This window comes from Onthophagus taurus, chromosome 11 (genome assembly GCF_036711975.1).
Source record: "Onthophagus taurus isolate NC chromosome 11, IU_Otau_3.0, whole genome shotgun sequence".
In the NCBI taxonomy this organism is placed as follows: Eukaryota; Metazoa; Arthropoda; class Insecta; order Coleoptera; family Scarabaeidae; genus Onthophagus; species Onthophagus taurus.
The window spans coordinates 15,360,232-15,380,477 of NC_091976.1; the positions used below are offsets into that span (position 1 = coordinate 15,360,232).

The following is a 20,246-nucleotide window of genomic DNA, read 5'->3' on the forward strand; positions in this document are numbered from 1 at the left end:
CGACACAAAGGAAATGTAAACTGTATCTACCTGTGTGTGAAACGTGTCAGCAAGAAAAGACGAAATGAAAGAAAAAAATTATTATTATTAACAAAAGAACTCGAAATTTTTGTGAAAAATTAATTCTTTTTCAATGATCTTTTAATTTAATAATTATTGAAGCAAAATAACATTTGTTTTTGCGGTATTTGTTTAAAGAGTAGGAAAGAAGAATGAAATCTTCAGAAACAAACAAAAAATCTTTTTTTTATATTTCGAGTAAGAATAAAAAGTAGACGTACAAAAGTACTTGCTAATACGTTAATAAATAAGACGCCTTACTTGGAAAAAAAATAGAAAATAAAACAAGAAGCATAGTCTTAAAAGAACACAATTTTCATCGTTCCTTTCTGATGAACAAATTGGCATTGGTCACCGTCTTGGCAGTCTTTTCTAGTTTCGCCTCTTTTCCCTTCTTCCTCGAATTGTTCTTTTTCTTATTGTTGGCTTTTACATCATCCTTTTCCAAAGAACATGACATTTTCTTATTCACAGTCGATACTTCGTTGCTTAATTTTGATGTGAAAGTTTGAAGAGTTTGAAGCTTTGCAGTTGCAGCAAAATTTTTTAATTTGCTTAATTTTTTTAATTCTTCGTTAATCACTTTTCCACATGGCGTTGACCAGTCGACTGTTGTTTGTCTTTTAATACTAAAACAATTAATAATAATTTTAATAAAATTTGTAAAATAAAGCGACATTTCTTACGATTTTTCTTTTTTAACTAATTTTTCTTTATTCATTTCTTTTCCTTCTTTTTTTAATACTTTACTTTTTTTATCTTTATCATGCTTTTGATGTTTCTTTTTTGTTTTTAACGGGGGATTATTTGTAATACACATAGAATTAGTGTCCCAAATTAAAGGCGTTGTAGAATCCAAATAGTCATTATCACCAACGCCAAACCACAACTTATTTCTTAACGAAAGTAATTTAGCTTGAACTTCAGCCAATTGACGTGCAGTACTTCGTTTATTCTCCAACAAATTTTTAACGGTTGGCCCTTGATTTCCGGTTGTTCCTCTTTGCCAAGATTGGGACCTAATTCTTGTTTCGGAAATCAGTTCATGCGTTGATATACTTTGTTTCTTTTTATTTAAAATTATTTCAGTATCGGAAAAATCAACTGGAAGAGTCACAACCGGATGTGGTTTCGATTTCGGCAAAGAACGAATTTGTTTCTTCTTTTTCTTCTTTTTTTTTGCAGTTTTTGTTGGCGGTTTTATCATTTCAGTATCTGTGTCACTTGAAGAATCCACATCGGAAGTGAAAAAATATTCCATTTGGGAATTAAAATATATTCCGAAATTGGCTTTTGACATCTGTAATTTAAGAAAATGTTTTAAGTATACCATCAAATTTGTTGCTGGTTATAGGGCAATTGATACCCTAGATGGTTGAGTTAAAAGTCTTAGAAAAACGAGAAATCAATTCAGCTTTGCTCAGAATATAATTGCTAATAAAGCTAGAAAATATGCACTCGGTTTTCATCTATTCTAATCTGACAGAATTAGGATGGGGTTAGATTTTGCTCATCAATTGTACTTAAAAGTTCCAGAACAAAAAGTCTTATACTTGGCTGCATGGCAGAAAAAAGTGATCTATTTATAGTGTGATCCATTAAAGTGTCAATATGCCACCATCGATGAAGAGATTTGAAGATCTTTTTCAATAAAAGTGGATTATGCAAGAGAGACATTAGTATTGCTGTATTCAGAGATACCATCTCCAGTATCAGTAAAAGGTTTATGTTTCTTCTAAGAAATCTATGCCTTGATGACACCAACATAGGAATAGATAGGGTGAAAAGTGGTAAACTAAGTGTTATACATGATATGTTTTCATTGTTTAATGACAATTGTATGTCCAAATATGCAGAGTAGGAGTAAATATAATCATTGATGAACAAGTGGTAGGATGTCGCGATCTCTGTGATTTGAGTTTTGACTACAGCTTAGCAAATCCATTTTGGCAGGTCAGTCGCAGAAAAGATGAAGTGCAACAGTAAATCGCTGAAGTGAGATGGGCGAAATTGTGACAACAACAATCAAATCATCAACTTCAAGAAAACATTAGTTATGCAAGGTTGCAATCAAAAAATTATAACTCCAAAATTTGAGGTTTTGGAGAAATGGTCTGCAATATATTAAATACTAACTAAATTCGCTTTAAACTGCTTTTTATTTCATAACGATATCTCAATTAATGTTTGAGATACGGTTCTTTTAACATATTATAGGTAGACTTGGCAATCTAGTTACATTCAGCACATTGAAAATTTATCAAGAAGAAGAAGTTACCAATTGGGATAAGTGAAAAGTTATCTCTGGAGTTATCATAAAGTAGTGAATACCAAAAGACCTTAAACGTATATAAGGTATAATGCACTTGTGTCCATAAAGAATCGACGAGACAAACTGAAAATAACACGCAAATATCTTTACTCTAACGAGGTATAAAGTTATATAAGAATAACTCTTCGTTGCATTCAGGGAATCCTGGATGATGACATAAAAATAGAGATATTCCCGAGAATACACAATATGAACATCACGCCCATCTGTCAGTCCCATTGAAGCATGTGGGATATACTTAACAATCACACCAGCAGTATCACAGCTGAAGATGTCCACCAAAAATTTGCCATAACGCGAAGCAGCATATAAAAGCAAACTCTAAACTACGATAAATTGCCCCATCGAGAGCATACCTAGGAGATGTATGAGCTTCAATTATCGGAAATCGATAAAAACTTTGTTTAATCGGTTTAATCCGTATTTTATGTAGAATCCAAATTTCATAACACGTCGTATTTGACTTTAGTAAGTTTAATATAGATTACTAATAACTAATTCATCAAAAATATCTCCATAAAACACAGACGATTTAAGATGGAACAGTTAGAGAAGACCGAAAAAGAAGAAAAGTACCAACAGAATTTAATAGATAGCTAAGATTGGAACATACATATCATTGGCCAAAAATTAAAAAAACTATGACTAAAACAGTGGAGAGGTAGATGACATAAAAACCGTTAATTATAATCAAAAACGAACAAACAGGGGAGGGGGGAACGACACAGTGAAGGAAAACATACAGTAGAAGAAACGAGCATAGATTCTTTTTCTTCCTCAATGGCTCTATGATCGTTATCGATTCCTGGCCCATCCACAATTTTTGCCTCATAGCCTCTTTTTCAACCTTTCCGGACCAAGCATATCCCTGGCATCAACATCCGTCTCGATCTCCCATCTTACTCTTAACCTTCTCCTAGGTGCGCACCATGTATTCTCCTGTTAAGCAATTGCTTCGATAACCTTCCCTATTTCATCTTGACCATATGTCCTACCCATTACAATCTGTGGATTTTGAGGTACTCTTATAGTATTATAGTATTGACTCCTTATAGTAACTGTATAGTTCTTGCATATTTCCATATATTATTGTCATATATTGGGCCTACAAACCTGCTCAAGATATTTTTCTCGAAGACGACGGCTGTTTGTCAGTTTATGAATTAGCGTTCTGGTCACAGCCTTATATCATGTTAATACAAAGAAAGGTATGAAACAAGAAGATAACCTGAGCCCACTACCATTTGTAATATTTGTGGATCAAATAATTAAAAAATTTAAAACAATAACAAGACACCGATTAATTCATAATAGGTTATTACAGACCGACACCGATAAAGACCTTCGACCTACTCTATGCAGACGATATAATACTGATACCAGGTATGAAAATAGAACTACAAAGAAAAATTAGCAGCTAGAATGATTGCTTAGAAGAAAAGGAAATGCAAATAAATGCAGGAAAAAGGTTATGCACATAACGAAAGAAGATAGATAAATTTCAATAATTGGGCACCATTATTGCTAACAATGGAACAATTCACAGAGATAATACACAACGAAATACAAAAAGCAGGCAAATACTATGGAGAAAACTACACAGGATTAATTTAAAAATAAAACCACAAGAGATGATTTACAGCAAATAATGTTAGCGGGGCAAATACAAAAATAGTTGAGCTGGTAAGGACACCTAATTAAAATATCAGAAGAGAGAATTCCCAGAAAAATAATGAACATAGGAATTATTGGAAAACGGAACACTGGAACACCCCAACGTTATGATGGGAAAATGATAAAGAAGAAAATATAAATAAATAAATAATATGCTATATATAAAATATATAGCATATTTTATAATAATTAATCGATCACAACTTTTACATATCATTGAAAACTTTTTGTCATACCTGTTGGGGCATTTACCTCGTTTCAAGGTTTTGTTTTGTTTTTGAGAGCGTTCAAGCGACATCGGAGCGTCTTGTCGGTGTTTTCCAGTAACAAACAATTCTTTTCTTAGATGACTGAAAAATTCTTCGTAAACAATTCAAAAACAGTCTTTATTTAGATGAATCTATACATATAACATAAGCATTCAGTGTACTAATGTCTACCATATTATAAAAAAATGTCATCTTCTTGATTATCATATGACTTAGTTCCATTTTAGTTAAGAATTATTTGTAACATGGCTTTATCTTGGTAACAAAATTTTGTTGAATCTCGCGTGATGACCAATTTTCCAGAAATTCCCAATTTATTTTTTCGAATTGTATCAAGCAGTGTACGATTTATTTCTTTCATTTTTTTAGCTAGGTCAACACTTGTATAAAAGCTTATCAGTTGTCATATTTCTCCCAGATCCTTCCAACTATTTTATCATATCCAAGATAATACATTGCTCTTGGTTGCGTTCAAGCTGGTCTCAAATTTTTCCGATGTATATTTGCTAATTATAAGCATAAACTTTATCCCATACCAGGAGATTTAGAAAGAATATACTGTTTGATGGGCATCTTCCACGGAATGTGAGTAACTGTACGACGACAGTTTTATTTTCATGGGGTACGTATGCATCTTGAAATAAGAAAGTTCTAAACGGTAATAATTTGTCAAAATCTTTATTTTTTCTTCGTGATTCAGCAATGGAAAAATTGGGAAATATTTATTTAATTAATGTTAATGGCGTTGTCCTTATTCGTCTTATCGTCCTATAAACTCATATGAAGGTTATGAAAATTGTTCTTTCTGGGAAGGTTGAAGATTGGAGTGATTGAATGAAAGCGTATCAATTACATAAGAAATTATTACGTTATCCTTCTGTGGAGACAACCTATACCTTTCTAAAGCTTGGCAAAAGCAGCGCACTAATGTAATTCCAGATTGTTTCTTGAATGTTTTGTTGCACTGGGCACGCAAACTTCGTTTCAGATTCTAAAATCATTCTGAAATATCATTCTAAGGCTTTGGATTTACGATTTGTGTGTGGTAACTAATTTTTCTTGTTGGTTTTTGAATTTTCATATCGTTTTGCATTTGATGTCTCGAGTCTGAGTAATATAAGAAAGTCTAAAATTTAGACAATAATTCCAAATTTTTTCATACAACCTTCAACTTGTAATTGGTGCGCAGTGATTCTTCTTGTATTTGGAAATATAATTAGTGTTGTATAATCATCCATTCTCTTGCAGTCTAAAATCCAAATTGTAGAAATTAAAACTTTCTTTGAAGATCACCTAATGCCCGACTTTTCTTGAAGTCAATTTCTTTCCTGAACAAATTTCTAATATTCACGATTTCTAATTTGCTGATTTCTTCCAGAGAATAACTAAAATGAAGTAAATGCATAATCGAATCACGAATCATTGACATCGAGAAGAAGTTTCGAGTCAGATGAATTTTCGAGGTTGTATTCTTCAGCAAAATCTATTTCACTGGTGTTATGTAAAATGATAGTAACATCCTCATCATCTTAACTAACAATTTCACTTTCTTCTTCAATCCACCATTTTCCGGCCATGATTACAGAACAATTGCGGAGAAGTGTTAGAAATTGTATGAACGCAACCAAAATGTAGAAAGTTTAGGAATCTGCACTGTCTCAACGATAGTGCAGATCATCTTTTCACGATGATGGTGAAAAGATCGGGAAATTCGTGCCGAATGATTCGCCTGATCGCTGGTGCTCGTTTGTCAAAAGTTGTCTTCACTTATGAGAAGATTTTCACGCTCCACAACCTTCAGAACCAACGATAACTGCTTAAGAAGCATCAAGAAGGGTCAGCAGAAGCCAGGTCGGCATCAACGTCGTTAGCAATCAACAGTGAGTTTTACAAGACTTTCTGGAGGCTGGTGTCATATTCGTCCAATTCGACAATTGTCATTTGCGAAAAGCTGTTTTTCAGCTCCCAATAGATTACGCCTGTTGGGTCTATCTTACAATTAGAGCCAAAAAGCTCAGGAACATAATATGCCACGTAGAAGGACTTAAAACGACTCTGGTACGCGCCCGAGATGAGATTACGGTAAACATGTGTGCAAATATCGTCGGATATTTTCGATAACAAGTAAAAGAATGTATTGAGGCAATTTAGAAAATTTGTAATTTTTTTGGATTAAATTTATTGTTATTATAGTAAAGTTGTTTATTTTTTGAATGTGTTGTTTTATTGAATTGTGTGGTAGTTGAAATATTTAAAAAAAGTACGAGAACTTTTTGAGCACTCTGTATATTGGTAAATGTGGATAATAAATTGTAGCAAAAAACAATTATTGAACTCAACTTACTTGAACTAATAATAAGCAACATTAATAATAGAAAAAAAAATTTTACCGGCAGTGTTTTTCTTGGTTTTGGCGGAGGTGATTTAAATACAATTTGGTTTTTAGATTTTTGAGGAACAATTTTGCTTTTAGAAGGTTTTTTTGCAATAGCTGGCGATGGTGGTGGCACAATAAAAGGGATTTCTTCGATATCGTTATCGCCACCCTCTTCATCTGTACCACTCGTTGTTACACCGGAATCACTTCAAACAAATTCAATTATTTAATATTTTAGACAAAAAAGAAATGTGAAACTCACCTAGAATAATCTGATAATTGAATATTTGTTGGTTCATCAGCATTTGAACCTTCTTTTACTAATCTATTGATGATTTTTAATCTTAAAATTTCCTGAAATTTAAAAAAATAAAAACAAAATCGACAAAGAGAAACTAATAAATTTTATGTTCAAAAAAAGATTTATGTTTTTATGAAAATTTCAAAAACATAGTAAAAGATTATGTTAAAAGTGATGAAGAGGGTGACGACGTAAAGAAAAACCAAGTTATTTGATACACAATTTTTGATTTTCACCAAAATTCTTGTATAGCTGTATACCTTTCTAGGATCATCATCGTAGAAATCCAATAAAGTTTGGCAAAAAGATTTCCCCATTTGTTCGTAATCGGAGGTATGAAAATGAATCTCTGATTTCGTTGAAAGTGTTGAACCACCAAATGAAGCTTCCATAGTGAAACTATTAGGTATTCCCATCATCCACATAACAACACGTCCAGTTCCTTCTTTACATTTTTGAACGCGAAATCGGCAACTTTCGAACGAAAACTAAAAGAAAAAATTATTTAAAAAATTAAATAAAAACAAAATTAAATAATAACTTTATCTGCAGCGTTTTTATGTAACATCAATGGAAAAATTTGTTCGTGTAAACGTTTTTCAGCCCCCCTACGATTCTCACAACCGTAAATGAAGATATTGTGTCTTCGGGAATGGGCGTGAAGATCACAATACATAGCAACACCGCATTCTTCAAGAAGTCTGAAAAAAAATTATTATTATTTTATTTATTTGATTTTATTATTTACCTTCTTATCATGAGCTTTGTGTACCAAATTGACGGATAAGCTTCCCTTATTACAGTTCTATATTGTCTGTTTAAATCCCTTCCGGATAAAGAACATCGATTATTACCCACAATAACCCCATCCGGATTTAACATTGGCACTAATTTAAAAATGAATTTATCGCGTAATTCTTTAGCAGGACCTGAATCGCCTGTTAGAAAGTCTAAAAACCCTTTCATCATCCACGAAGATGGGGTTTCACCAGGATGAACTCTGGCAGTTATCACAATTGCAGATTTTTTCTGCTAAAATTTGATACAAATTTAGCTTAGAATTAAGATTTAAGAGATTTATATTTACATCTCCGGTTACTTGAGGGGACGTAATCGTTATGTAATAAACATTATTTCCAGCTAAAGTCTTACATAACAGCCTTAAATTACTAAAAGTACTTTTGATAGGATGTGTAGTTAGCTCCTGAAGGTAATTTTGAAGATCAGAATAAGTGTATGGGTAACTATGAGCTAAATAAATGGCATCATCGTCGTGGGGAAACTCTAAAGTAAATGTTAATGTGTATAATTGTTGTTGATTTGGATCATCGGGAGTTCTAAAAATTTATTTTTATTAAATTCTTAAATAGGATTTTTTGTAACTTACATCGACTCATTACAAAAATAAGTAATGTTATCACCACATCTTCTCCACCCGATCGAATGTAATTGAGCATCTTTTTCTGAGTACATCAACAATTTCATTCCTTCGTTGTAAAGACTACCATCTTTACTCAAATTAACGATTGAAAAACGATAAAGTACGTTTTTTCTGGTACGCGTTATCCTAAAGTAAAACCATTGCGTGTGTTTGCTAGTGTACATATCGTTTCTTAAGTACAATTCGTAATACGTGTTCGTGATTTTTATCGCTTTCGCCAAATTTCCCGATTCAAAACGCGATTCGAAACGTAAACAATCCTCTTCCGGTGATGGACAAGTTGATAAAAGATATCTACTACCTCCAATGCTTGATCTATTAAACTAAAATTGTTATATTAAAAAATCGCAATAACAATACAGTAAAACTTTGATATAACGGAGTTATATGAGGAAGGGAGTGTTCGTTACCACCAAAAAGAAAAATTTTTAATTTGCACTTTAAACTGTTTGAATGAATAATTTGAATGCACATAAATTCGAACAGTTATCCACAGGTGAACAGCTCGAAGGTCCGTTTGTGACGTCACGCATGGGTAGGCAACTACTATTTCACACTTTGAACTAGAAGAGCGTCTCTTAAGACGGCTAAACCTGAATGTTTCTAGTTTTAGGTCTAGTGTTAGTTCTAGTTTTAGTTCATTCAACAAAAATATACAACAATCTAATCCTAAATAACAACTAAAACTAGAACTAACACTAGCATTAAGGCTAACCCTAGATCGAGAACTAGAAACATTCGGGTTTAGCTGTGCGTCTTTTAAAACGGCTAAACCCGAAACTTTCTAGTTCTAGCGTTACTTCTACTTTTAGTTCAATGAAAACTATACAACAAACAAATGCTGAATAACAATTAAACCTGAAACTAACACTAGCGTTGTTGCTAAAGAACTGCAAAAAAGAAAAAATATTCTTGTTAAGCAAAATACACAAGAACCTAGTCAATTCACTTCCAATATTGTAAGTAAAGAAATATCATATGCCCAAACAACATCAGATAAGCAAGATCAAAACAGAACTGTACTTATAGCACATCACACTGCTAACCACCTGGAATGCTAATGGTGTTCTAACGCATGAAGAAACAATTGCAGCTTTCTTATCATTACAGATGATTGACATTTTACTCATTACAGAAACACATCTAACAAAACAACAAACTATTAATATAAGATTTTGCAAAACATACCACGTCAACCACCCCAGCAATCAAGCAAGAGGTGGAAGCGCAATAATTATAAGGGAAAATATTGAACACCACGAAGAAGTCCCCTTGCAAAAGAAGGAAATATAGATGTATGTAGTTGGTGTGAAAATCAATAGTCAAAATATGACAGTTGCAGCAGTATATTTTCCGCCGAGGTACAACAAGAAAGAAGATTATAAAAGCTACTTACACCATCTTGGAAACAAATTTCTCTTGGGTGGCGATTTTAATGCAAAAAACACAGAATGGGGATCAGAAGTCACAACTACAAAAAGGAAAGAACTACTGATGCGGATAAGAGACCTGATTTATTGGACTTCTTTATATCAAAGACGATCTAGCTTCGAATCATACAGCATTGGTACTGACTTTAAGTGAAAAGATTATTGAAAAGGAAAGAAAACCAACCCTGACAAATGTTTCAACGAATTGGGGAAGCTTTAGATTGGAACTTGAAGAAAAATGGGGTTGAGCGTTCAACTGAACACTAAAGAACAACTGGAAGATGAAGTGGAAAACTTTGTACGACATATTCAGCGTGCAGCATGGGATAACACAAAAGAATTGAAACGTAAAACTGCTGGCAACAATTATCAGTTGCAGAAAAAAGAAGAGCTAGAAGAACATGGCATCAGACAAGACATCCATTCGATAAAAGTAAATTCAATAATCTAACACAACAATTAAAACGAGAAATAACGAAGATTAACCGCCGTTAAGGGAAGTAATTATTCATTATGGAGAGGAACAAGAAAGCTCAAACGATCTATTACTCAAAATCCACCTCTGAGAACTGATAATGGAACGTGGGTAAGAACTAATAAACAAAAAGCATAATTATTTGCAAACCATCTAGAAAAAAAAACTTTCCAGCCAAATGATATAAGTTCCGATTGTGAAGAGATCAAAGAATATGTTAATACTAATCAACGTATAAAACATGCAACGCCAAATGAAGTTGTTAAAGAAATTAGGAAGAACATAAGTGCAAAGAAAATACCAGGTTATGACTTAAACTAAAAAACCTCTCTAGAAAAGCAATCTTAAAACTAACGTATTTAATAAATGCAACGTTTCGTTTACGTGGAACCTAATATGTGGAAGATTGTAGAGGTAATTATGATATCTAAACCAAAAAAATCACCATATGTTGTGGCTTCATACAGACCAATCTCGTCGCTTCCAGTAATCTCAAAACTCTTTGAAAAACTGGTATGGTATGGTATGGTGAATTAGTATGTCTTTTAGGTGTTGAACACTGTAGATAATAATCAAGTTCAAGCCCATTAGGACTGTTTTCATTAAATACAACTTTATTTATCATTAGTAACCTCATTGTAACAATCAATGAGTTGATTGTTACACAAGTTTTCTTCTCTTCGCTCATCACATTCATTACTAATAGAACTGTCGCTGTTATCACTTTCGATTATTAATGAAAGTATCCTCTTTTTAATGCAAAAAGCCGTTTTGTCGACAATTTTTTCTAATTTCGCAATTTTCGCGGATTAAGTTTTAAAAATTCGTATAAAATCCATTTCTTGGAATATGAGTATGAAAATTTCCCAAAGTGTTAATAAAAGTGTCTTCTTTCCAATCGACCAAACCGTTTTGAAAAATAACTTTTAGTTTTTGAGAAAACAATATTTGAAGTTTTGATAAAATTTTCGATGTTACAATTTTCATCGATAATTTTCAAAATTCGCTATGAAATTCATTTCTTGAATGATCCTTGTGGAAATATCGCCAATTATTAATTAAAGTACCCTCTTTTTAGAGTTGCTTCATTAGTTAAATCAGCATATCTTAACAGCTTTCTTATTAATTTCATTTTTATTCAAATATCGCAATAATGTGGCAATATAGGGTATCACTTCAGAAATGCACCAGAAATTACAACCATAATGGCGGATAGATATGCCGGATAACCGGATATCCGGCCGAAGAGGATGCCGAATATCTGGCCTCCGACTTTTCGCAATAATACTATCCGTTTCATCACTAGCTTAAACCATTAATAAATCAAAACCAAGTTATTCCTGAGTATCAATTTGGATTTAGAGAAAAACATAGTATAATTGATCAAGTACACAGAATATCTGATCTGATAGAAAACTCTCGAAGGAAAAAAAATTTTCTCTGTTATATTTATTGATGTAGCCCAAGCATTAGATAAAGTATGGCATAAAGGCTTAATATATAAAATTAGTAAATTATTGCCAAAACAATATGTGGATGTCCTATAATCTTATATTACAGACCGATTTTTTCGAGTCAAATACGGAAACGAATTTACTGCTTTAAAAGAGATAAAATGTGGTGTTCCACAAGGTAGTGTACCTGGGCCAATTTTGTACCTAGTATACACAAACGATCTGCCAGAGGACAATGGTGTATAATAGCAACCTTCGCTGACGATACAGCTAGATAACCTAGATAAAAAGCTCACCTGGGTGGTACATATATAGAAAAAACTGGAAGAACTACGAACAAGAAACAGGCAATAAAGCTGGTTAATTGGAAGACCATCAATAGACAATAAAATACTAATATACAAGCATATCCTCAAACCCGTATGGCTGTACGGGATGCAACTATGGGGAAACCATACAAAGTTTCCAATATAAAATTTTGAGAAACATCGTGAATGCGCCATGGTATGTTAGGAACAAAGATATCCTGAAGGATCTTGAGAGCACGGATGTATATAGCGAAATAAAGCGGTTTGCTCAAAAACATAAATCTAGAGTTGAAAACGTCCAACGAAGATTAAAAAGGACTAAGCAATTTGATCTTGCCTAGTGAGTAACAGTGCTAAATATTGAAAAAGCAGAGTACGGTGCGGTAGTATAATTTAATAGTGTCTTCTGAAAATCAATGGGCCATCAGAATATTAGTCACTTTAGTGTCTAGATTTTAAAAATTTAATATACAGGTGTCTCACGTAACTGATGTATAATAGATAATATTGTTCGTTCGTTATATCGAGGTTTTACTGTATTAGATAATTACGTACGTAATTAACAGCGTTTATAGGATAATATTGATAAATGATGATTCCACATTCTTCTCCGATGGGTTTTGGTTGAACTTCTTTTCCGGTTGGACTATAAAATGCTTCGGGAAATGATGGAACATAAGGAATATGGGTGATTTTCTCTTCTATTACCTAAAGAAATAAAATCAAATTAAAGTATTTGTTTAATCAATAAAAGAAAAAAATTAATAGTATTACTTGACATTCTGTTGGCCAACGAGGCGGTTGCAAAGGACAATCTAAATCTCTACCGATGGATTCCTTCGAATCTTTAAATCGGACGACTTGCGATAAACGATCCTCTTCAAATTCGATTGCGTTCGCAGATTTTAATAAAAAATTACATAAGTAGCTGTCGGAACTGGCTTTTCTCGGAGTTAATGGAAACAATAATTGTTGTAAATTTTTAACACCTTCTACAATTAAAAAAAAAATTAATTTATTTATTTTAAATTATTTTCTTTCTGCTTATTTTAATATTTACCTTTTCCTGGTGTAATTTCTTCTTCCATCGAAAACGGTGGCAAAGCAGTTGAAGTTAACGAAGCCATTATCATCTAAATTCATCCATGATCTTGAGTAGAAAAAATTCGAAGTCGATCTTGATTTATTTATTTTAATTTGTTTTTGATTTATTTTTTTGGTCTTAGTTAATCATTGTTCCGAAACGCGACTGATTTCCACAGGATTTTCTACGACTACTTCAAACTTCAACTTCAAATGTCACTCAGAAAAAGAATTATTTTTCCGACATCGCTATGGAGAAATAACCGATCGTTTTCCCTTCCTTTATGAACTACCTGACGACCACATGAAATTCATTGATCAAACCGTCTGAAACGAAAAGGAAAATTTATAGGTATTTTTAGCGACGAAATCCTATTACAATTACATTTGTGGATATTTTTACTTTTACGATTCTATTTTTGGAATTGTCGTTTTCTTTTAACCGATTGGATTTAATTGGAAAAGTTTTATTTTGGGAATAAAATTAAGAAATTTATATATTTGCTTATTCGAAATAGATATAAATAATATCTATATTTCGTTTCGATTTCTTTCGAAGGTCAACTAACAAGGGAAGTGTCACAACTACCCCCAATCGATTTCTAAGCAACATGATACAGCGATTGAACCAAAGTAATGTTTACGAATTTTTTTTGTTGATGCGGTAAACGCCCCTGGTAAGTAATAAAATATGTGGATGGATAATGTAGGGGTGGTGGAGTAGCGTTTTTGTAAGAGATTGTTATTCCTGTAGTATAATTGATGTTTAGTTTTCACATAACTATTGGTATTTTTTAGATCTCCTATTTATGATTTAAAGTTATTTATTGAAATGCTGGGGTTTCTTTCGTTGGTACTTCCTTTATAATTGATGAGATGGTTGTGGTCGGTGACTTTACCATTAATTTCTTGATTGAGAGTCAATCTTAGGAATCTCTTAGAAGTACATTTGAGATGTTTAACTTGCGTGAGGTAATCCCTTCTTGATTAAATCTTTTTATCTGGTACCCTGTTGTTAATTATAGTACAACTGATCTTGGCTTCTCTACCCATCTGCTGATTTTTTGTCAGCTAACCATACAAAGTGCGGGAAGTGTATCTAAATTTGTAAGATTCCGCAAATTTGCCTTTTCTGCTTTTGCACCCATTGAGCTTAAATTATATATTTGTTAACTGATTGATATTTCGTTGTTTTTCTGTGTTTATATGTTGGCTCAATAAAGTGTTATTATTATATCTTTGATTCAATTAGTAAATCACATACATCACAAATTTTTTTGAAAATTGTAGTCCCTAGATCTGAAAAATTACTGTGCTTTGGTGATTTCAACATTAATGCCTTTGATTTAAGTGCTAGTTATGCTAATAAATTTATTTCTGAAATTGAACTATTTAATTTAAAACAAATAAACTCACCTAGACGTGTACCGACTGTCTCGACACCATTAATAGACTTTGTTCTAGTTGATATTGATGCTCCTGTTGAGGGCTATGGTGCTCGTCCTGTCGATGATATTGATGACCACAGATTGATTTCTGTTACTTTTAGTTCTGATGTTTCATATAACTAGGTCTCTTACCTCTACGGGCTTCAAATATTTTACCAATGAATTTTTCTTGAATGATTGAAAAGGATCGACTGGTATAATTTATTATTATAGACTTCAATAAACGATAAAGTAGATTTCTTCAATACTTCTTTTTTTTGTTCTTTGAGCTAGAATTATGATTAGGGTAAAACGCCAGTAATTGACCGTCTGTCAGTGTTTAACCGTTTTTGTAAAAAAATGTAAAAAATAAGGATCCAAGGAATATCTAAAAAAATTTAAATATATCCATAAATAGCCACCAATCTACTCTTCACCCCTAGTATGCAAAAAGTCCACGAACACACCGTTCTTGAGTTTTTGGTGTTTAGTTTCGCGCTAATTGCCGGCCTATTCGCATCGTGCTAAAAAGCGTAATTTTTATGTTTAGAAATTCGCTCAAAAAAGGTAGTACTATTCAGCCGTTTTTGCATTTATGATGTTTTTTTTTTGTTTTCCAGTGATCTAATAATGTTTTCTATTGGTTATATTAAAAAAATACCGCTTTCATTAATTATTTGTTGAAATAAAGCCTGTCAATGACTGGTAGTTCTAAATTTAATTAAAAATTAGTGTTTGACCAAACGGTCAAATACTAGACGAATTGATTATTTTGTAACCTCACAAGGATTTATGTTTGATTAATACAATGGAAAAATGTGTAATACCTGTTTTTAAAACTTTTAAAACTTATATCTTCCCGTTTAAGTTGCTTAATGTTTGACCAAAACTTTTATACTTTAAAAGTAAGATAAAATCAGTTTAAATATGCGGTCAATTATAATTATTGGTTCTTCTTTTGGGTCATTTATAGGACACAAACACTCAAAGCTGAGCTTTTTAACCTCTTTTAAATTTTAAAAAGATTATTTTCTATTTCTTTAAACCTTTTTTATAACAATAAAAGTACTTAAACGCACTTAAGTAGTAATGAGTCTGTAAAATTAAAAGGATAAAAGGTTGGTAAAACACTGACTCTTGTAGTGATCAATTATCAAAAAATGGAAAATCTATATGGAAAATTTAGCAAATATGAATCAGGTAAACTTTTTTTTCAGTGCCAATATGACAACAAAGCCTAAGTTTAAATATAGTGAAGAAGATCTTCAAAAGCCTCTCGATGCAAGTAGTGGCGGTTTATTTTATGAAAAAGTTGACTGCTTTTTCATAAGTTTGATGTTTAATGTTCCAAAGTCATCTTTTATTTATAAAGAAAAAGGAAAAACACCAATGCAGAGGAAAATGGGCCCACCAGCTTTTTTAAATTCTGATGAAGAAAAACTGCTGGTTGAATGGTTGTTTCATTCAGCAAATAGGGGCTTTCCTGTTACAAAAATCCAGTTTTTGGATAGTGTCCAACTGCTGAAAAAAGAGTTAAAACGGGATAATATTTATAATTTCAAGGACGGAAGGCCAAGAAACACTTGGTTTAAGGGATTTTTATCGCGACATCCTCAAGTATCTATTCGATTATCTGAAAACCTTACTGCATCCAGAGCTCGTGTCACAGAATCCTCGTTAAAGCTTTGGTTTGCAGAAGTTAAATCTTATTTGGTCACTAACAATTTACTGCATATATTAAATGATCCTAAGAGAGTTTTTTTTTAACCCGAAAGAGAACAAAAATCTTGCAAAAAAAGGAGAACGAAATATGGTCCTCCTATGGTAGTCTATGCCTACATACGATTGCCAAAAAAGATTGTTGATAAAGTGCCCGAAGATTGGGGAGTAGGCAGAACGGATAGTGGTTGGATGACAGGGCCATCTTTTTTTGAGTATATTGCAAATATTTTTTTTAAATGGACATAGACCAGAGAATTGCAGATGGGCAGAAGAATCAAATTATTTTGGTATGCTTGCACCCAAATGCAACACATATTTTACAGCGGTTAGATGTTGGTTTTTTTCGTCCATTGAAAACGAAATGGAAACAAGCGTCCACAAAATTTGGGTGAAAAGTCAAGCCAAGAACATTTTGCTCCTGTTTTAAAAGATGCCCTTGACAGTGTTAATAATAACCCTTTGAAATAGTTTCAGGGCATGTGGATTGTATCCTTTTGACGAGACGCACATTAATTTTAAAAAATATTTTAAAGAAGATATCAATATTATCTCTATCGAAAATAGTCCAGTACAAAACAAAGCCTTTGATCTTATACAATATATGGAGAAGGAGATGCGACCAGAGAAGCTGAGGAGTTTTCAGATAAGTGGAGATGTTTGGGAAGGATGCATGGAAGACACAAGTTTATTTTATCTTTAAAATTAAAATGTCAAGACTTCGCAGAAGAAAACGAACAACAAATTCAACAAAAGGACAATGCTGAAGAAACCGTAAGGGTAATAGTGCATCAAGAAGATAAGCCTGACTCTTATGACGACACTACTTTTCAAACACATACAGATTTAATTAATAAATCAGCATTGTCGTCAGGTATTGATAAATATATTAATGAAGAACTAGACAATTTTAATGATTCTATACAAAATCTAAACATTGATTTATTAGAAAAATCTGATATGAGAATACCTCTAGATGAACATGAGTATCAAGTTCTTATCGAGAAGTCACAAGAAAAAACCCCATTAAAGTCGGTTGACCAAACCCAAATAATAAATGTTTCAGATTTGGAAAAGGGTTACATTGACCCTTTAAAACCTTTGCAAGAAAGTACACTACGAAACTCGAAGGAACATAGGCAAGAAGATGTAGCGGGAAAAAAAATAATAGATGAAACAAAAGAAAATATTCCTATACCTTTTAAAAAAGCATTGTTTTAAAAAAAGGAAACCCCTCTACAGTTGCATCATCCCTGGAATGGCAACTTACCACTTAAGAAAGGAAGAGGCAAATGGGCTAGAAGAAAAGGCAAAGGAAGAAAGAAAACAAAAGAGAATAAAAAAAGTGAACTCAAAGCCTGAAACTACAAAAACATCAAAACAAGAATTGAAGTCAAATTGTGTTGTGGAAGTAGGAGAGTACTGCATTGTGGACTATAACGGTTCTGAGTTCCCTGGCGAAGTTTTAGAAAAAAGTCAAAGAGAAATCAAAGTTAAGACTATGACACCCAGCGGAACAAACTGGAAATGGGCAGAGTGTCATGATATTTTATGGTATGACTTGACCAAAGATTTTATTTCAAAAATTCAAAAATTTAAACCAATTAACAAACGGGGAATTTATGAAATTTGTAATATTAAGTAAAAATATTTTCTAGCTAATTAGTTAAGGTAATTTTTTTAATTTTTTGTTATTTTGCGTGAAGATTTTTTTAGTAGTTTTTGTTATTTTAGTTTTTTTTGCAATTTTAGCCAAAGATTTGTTTAAGTTATTTTATTTTGTTTACAAAAAGGCTTCCGTATTATATTTTTGCATTTTATTTTAAATAAAAACGGGTTTCATATTTTATCGTATATTATTTAAAACATAATTGCTTGACATTATTAACTTGGACCTCTTAAAGAGTCAAAAAATAAAAACAGTTTTTTGTGAACAAAATAGTATAGAAAAATAATGAAAATGAATATTATATTAAGAATCGGTCAAACATTCACGGTTTTAAGGTCAAAGACTAGATATTATTGGTCAAATAATGTAATCAAAGTGGTCACACAATAAGAGAAATACTGTGTTTCTTTTTAATTTTTAAAAAATATAAGGTAAGTAACTTTAAATGAATCAGATGTGTATTTGGTCATATTTTGATCATTTTATTTAAAGGCACAGAGATCTACAAGAAAAATAACATGGCTCGGTCAAACGGTGCGTTTACCCTACTCTACGTAATCATTACTGTCCGTGGATAACCGATACTATTAAGACTCTCATTGATTTGCGAATTAAAGAGTATATAATAGTTAAGAGTTGAGGAACATCACCAACTCAGTAATTCGCCGTGAACGCAAAGTAAATCTCACATTTCTATTTGATAAATAGGTAAAATGATAATCTCGCATGCTTTGGGGATCCTTAGGTCGGTCGGTATTTCTGGTAAGAAGTACAAGTCTGTTCCATCCTCGGTGAGAGATGCTAACGATATAAATAATTACTTTCTTTCATTTCAAAATCAATCTGCTTATGACCCTGACTTATTGCACTTTTACCAGTGGTATTAATCTATCGTTTCTAAAGGAAAGAAGCTTTGGGCGCTCAATCAAATTAGAACAAATACTGTTGGTAATGATGGAATAACAAGGCAAAAACTTTTTTGAAGTTCTCCAGTGATGTAAAGCTTGCCACATAGTAAACTGTTACATTAAGAATTCTATAATATTTCCTGATCAATGGAAGGGTGTTCTTGCCGCACCTGTTCCTAAACTTAGTAAGGCCTCTCAGTTGCAGGACCTGCGGCTAATAAGTACTTTATCGGCACTTTCTAAAGTACATGTATGTTGATTTTTCCGCCAGTACCATAAAATTTGATTAATATTAATTAAAAAATCCTTATACTAATAATATATGAATAAAATTTAATAACGTTTGTTAATAATAGCTGAAATTTCTACTGGTTTATTATACATAATTTCGTTTTACATGCTTCGACTATATGGTCATTCTCAGAAGCGCTAAAATTGACGAAATAATAAGGTTTGTTAAGAAATCAGATTCTTCAAAAGCGACCTTCCAATTTTTCAGAAAACAAAAGTATTCAACCAATGTGCTCACATATGAAGCAACGACGATGTCCGCAAAAAGACTGTGTTACAAACCAGGATCTAAAGCAGAAAACCAGAGTAACGAATATTATATATCAAATAAACATACTGAAATGAAATTAGGTTAAACATGTGGACAGAATGAAGGACGAAAGATGGACAAAATGATTGATCGAATGGAGACCAGGCACTGATAAGCGTAATAGAGCTAGATTCAGGAAGCTCAAAACAGGGAAAGATGGAAAACCATGAGGGAGACATGTATTTAGCAGTGGACGGCAAAGGTTTCGAGAGAAAGTTTACACCGCTGTTTTAGTGATTTTCGCAGAAAATAATATGTTGATGCATATTGGTCTGCCTATGTCATCCTTAGTAGTCAAATAAGTGACAGTTCTTTTATTCTTCTACGCTAACGGCCCGTTCCTATTTGTCGTGATACGTTTTTTTTTTATCAGATGTCGTCGCCTGTGAGCCTATTCCCACTTGTCGGATGTCGTGATCCGTTTTTTTATCGGATTTCGTAGCCTTTGTTCACACTAAGTAGTCGGATGTTGGATTCGGTAAAAGCTCGAGTCAATTTCGGTATTCTCCAGTAGGCAACGGTGTACGATGGACGTCGACGAAGCTCTTGTCGTGTTATACTATTTACGACGTAAACATAGAAAATCAGAAAATAGAAGAAATTTTTGGGTGCACCCAATCCCGAAGGAAAGATTTTATTTAAGAAGTTTTCAGACCTAACGAAATTGAGAAGTGACGAACAGAAGTTCTTTAATTCTTAATCTACAGGCAAGAGTTTC

General features: G+C 32.6%; 1 protein-coding gene across 3 annotated transcripts; it reads right to left on the minus strand.

The window, feature by feature from the left end:
* Positions 1–220: 220 nt before the first annotated feature.
* On the minus strand, positions 221–13,426 carry LOC111416194 (cytosolic carboxypeptidase 2-like). Of its 3 annotated transcripts, none has more exons than XM_071200214.1 (12): positions 13,182–13,426; positions 12,896–13,113; positions 12,677–12,829; positions 8,401–8,777; positions 8,101–8,350; positions 7,762–8,042; positions 7,555–7,714; positions 7,274–7,501; positions 6,975–7,066; positions 6,726–6,918; positions 747–1,360; positions 221–689 (listed from the first exon to the last, which is right to left on the minus strand). In XM_071200214.1, exons 1-12 carry the CDS (start codon positions 13,252–13,254, stop codon positions 377–379), a joined length of 2,952 nt encoding a protein of 983 aa, XP_071056315.1. In that variant the 5' UTR covers positions 13,255–13,426; the 3' UTR covers positions 221–376. The 3 variants fall into 3 exon arrangements, with proteins under 3 accessions (XP_071056315.1, XP_022903924.2, XP_071056316.1); XM_023048156.2 differs by having other exon boundaries at positions 7,762–8,045; XM_071200215.1 differs by lacking the exons at positions 6,726–6,918; positions 6,975–7,066 and having other exon boundaries at positions 7,762–8,045.
* Positions 13,427–20,246: the final 6,820 nt, after the last annotated feature.